At 34.2% G+C, this 2,704-nt stretch overlaps 1 protein-coding gene across 1 annotated transcript; it reads right to left on the bottom strand.

The window, feature by feature from the left end:
• Positions 1-696: 696 nt before the first annotated feature.
• LOC133290548 (uncharacterized) lies at positions 697-2,387 on the bottom strand. The gene is made up of 4 exons (XM_061488645.1): positions 2,358-2,387; positions 1,361-2,206; positions 1,096-1,239; positions 697-927 (listed from the first exon to the last, which is right to left on the bottom strand). Exons 1-4 carry the CDS (start codon positions 2,385-2,387, stop codon positions 697-699), a joined length of 1,251 nt encoding a protein of 416 aa, XP_061344629.1.
• Between the last annotated feature and the right edge of the window lie 317 nt (positions 2,388-2,704).

The raw sequence follows: 2,704 nt of genomic DNA, 5'->3' as shown, positions 1-2,704 counted from the left end.
ACTACATATTACTCTCTATGATCCATTGTTCTTGAATTTGTTTTAGGGATTGGGGAACATTTGTTAATTGAATTAATTTGTTCTTGCATACTTTCTTAAGAAGGGGTTTTTGATTTTCTTTTGTTTAAAGCAAAAATTTTTGAAAACACAATTCACACCTCTCTTGTGTTATTGTTTAGTCATTCTTTCTTTACATGAGCAGTGCCATTGATGATACAACCACCTTTTTCGAACACCGATTCTGTACTTGATTTTCAATATCTTCCAGATAATACTATATTTTAAATTTGGAACCATGTTTACCAAAATGCAATGGAAAATAAGAAACAATGTTGACTTTACTAGTAGTGTATATAAACTAAAAAGAAAATTAGTGAGTAGTTGCTAACAAATTGGCAAGTAATTATCACCACCTTAAAGTAATATTGATTAAAAAAAATTCAAATAACTAATGTAATGAGATTGCAAAGAAAGTTAAATTAATTATTAGAAACATTTTAAGTAATTGTAGCAATAATGTTATATGACAAAGAGACTAATATAATGTTTACAACAATAGCATAGAACGTACAAAAAATGAATCTTTATTTTATAGAACAATATTTCCGATTGAAATAATATGATCGTTCACTTAATTGCACATGCAACAAAGAAGATCTACATTATTCAATATGTAGATAAAAGTAATTACGATGTCTATGCATCTTGCGATAGTCGTTCTGCCAAATAGATGTAGAATAGCCCCATAGCTCCGGTGGTAAATTCGTTTTTGTATATTGATTCTATGGTCAAAGTTTCACCATCGTTAATCTTGACAGTACCTGGTTGTGGATAACAAACAGACATTCCAACCGCGTAACCTTCTTCATTGCCTGCTTCCTTTCCCGTTCCATATTTTGGTGTTGAAGTACACAAAGTCCTTCCATCCTAATTTAATAAAATTACATAAATTTTAGAAGTGAAGACACAATAAAATATATGTCTTCCTACAATTTTATTGATTATAAAGAAAATTTATGTCTTTAATACATATCAAGCACACAAAAATCAATAAACCAATCTATCATGAGAGTGATGGCGAATATTGAACTTCACCTTTCCGTATAAAGTTGCATTAACAACACCGCTATGCATATGAGCAACGCCATAGATGAGATAACCACCTTTTTCCATTGGGATGTTTGTTTTTTGGACATGAGGGGAGTTGTTATTACCATTTTCCGGAATAGTATATTCAACCTATAACAAATCGAAAATCTTTAATACTCACGTAATCCCAAAAAATTAACAAATTTTTTGGAATTCAATTAACATTGAAAAGTGTAGTTAAAAATTAAGTGTATATTCATAAGTTATTTACCTTGCACCCGTGGATTGTTTTGGAGCCATTCGACATTACCTTATCGGTGGAATCAAGTATGTAAACCTTAACAGGGACTTGGAATTTGTCCCAATCAACCCACCTTATTTTGTATCTTAGGGCAAGCCTTCTCGTTGGGGCCTGAAATCCCTCTCTCAATTTGCACTGTAACTTGTCAGTGCAACAAAAGATTCCTCCCTTATAATCAGGGTTCAATGGTTTGCCATCAACATCCTTTGCGGTACTAAAGAAATTCTTTGTGATATTCATAAGGTCACATCTGCATTCGGAGCAACCTTTCCTATCTTGTACGCCACGTGTATCAATGGCCATGATATTGAAGAACCATTTGTCTTCAAACCCATTAGGAAGTTTTGCAGGGTTTCCTACCTCTATTGCAAAAGGATCTGGAATGTTTGAGGTTGTTCCTCGTGATTCACCCCCAAAGCCCCAATAATGTGGAAGAACAGGACCTTGGCATGTGCCTTGGTTTCTCACGAAAATGGCTCTTTCAAGAAGACTCTTAGTTGATTTTGGGTCGTCAAAGTATCTTAAAGCAAACCAATGATGGAGGTAAGTTTCATACAAAGGTACAGGATTCCCTTCTTCATCAATTAGTTCAGCATCGAAACTCTTAATACCAACATGACCTCTTGGAAAATCAATATCTATCAATTGTGTCTCCACAACTGATCCTGGTCTCATTTCAAACTTTCCAGACACAAAAGTTGCTGACTTGATGTGTGTTTTGGGATCCAGTACATAGGATGAGTACGCCGTGCTCGATAGAGACACTAGTATTGATGAGGAAAGCATCAAGGTTTTAAACATAAACCTCATGTTCACCTGTGCATACGTAAACCATTAATAATTATCACATATTTTATTTACGAATAAAGTTTATATTCTAATGTTATTATGTCATGTAACCTTATAATAAACAATTCAAGGTTCAAACTTATATATGCTCAAAAATTGGATGACAGGAATTGCATACCACACGAGAAGAAGAGGAGGGAATGACCATGGTAGAGATTTGGTCTTCCCCGAAATTCCAAGCAGCTTTTGAAATTGTGAAATAGCGGTTGGAGACAATTTTGTGTACATATGGAGGTCTTGTCCGCTACTTTTATAGTAGAACTCTGCAATAGCATAGCTGGCGTAACTTGATGCCAATTCCACGCAAAGTTGTTTTTACCGGTAATTAAGTGGTTTGGACAAAATTTGATGATCAACCTGGGTATGCGACAATGCAAGCCCTTAAACAACTCTCTATAGTTATTTATAGGAACAACAACTTGATGGCAGTTGATAGTTTATAACTCAACTATAATAGTCTAAATT

The sequence above is a fragment of the Gastrolobium bilobum genome, unplaced genomic scaffold (genome assembly GCF_033153095.1).
Source record: "Gastrolobium bilobum isolate Gb01-03AN ecotype WA unplaced genomic scaffold, APGP_CSIRO_Gbil_v1 utg175223, whole genome shotgun sequence".
NCBI lineage: Eukaryota > Viridiplantae > Streptophyta > Magnoliopsida > Fabales > Fabaceae > Gastrolobium > Gastrolobium bilobum.
Note: the sequence above shows the minus strand (reverse complement) of the source record. Positions and strands in the feature narration are given on the sequence as shown.

Bases quoted from the DNA above. Each gene is read 5' to 3' on its own strand.
- LOC133290548 (XM_061488645.1), bottom strand. From the start codon at position 2,387: ATGGTCATTCCCTCCTCTTCTTCTCGTGTG. The intron at 2,207-2,357 runs GTATGCAATTCC...ACGTATGCACAG, and splicing joins CCTCCTCTTCTTCTCGTGTG to GTGAACATGAGGTTTATGTT. The intron at 1,240-1,360 runs GTAAATAACTTA...GATTTGTTATAG, and splicing joins AAACAATCCACGGGTGCAAG to GTTGAATATACTATTCCGGA.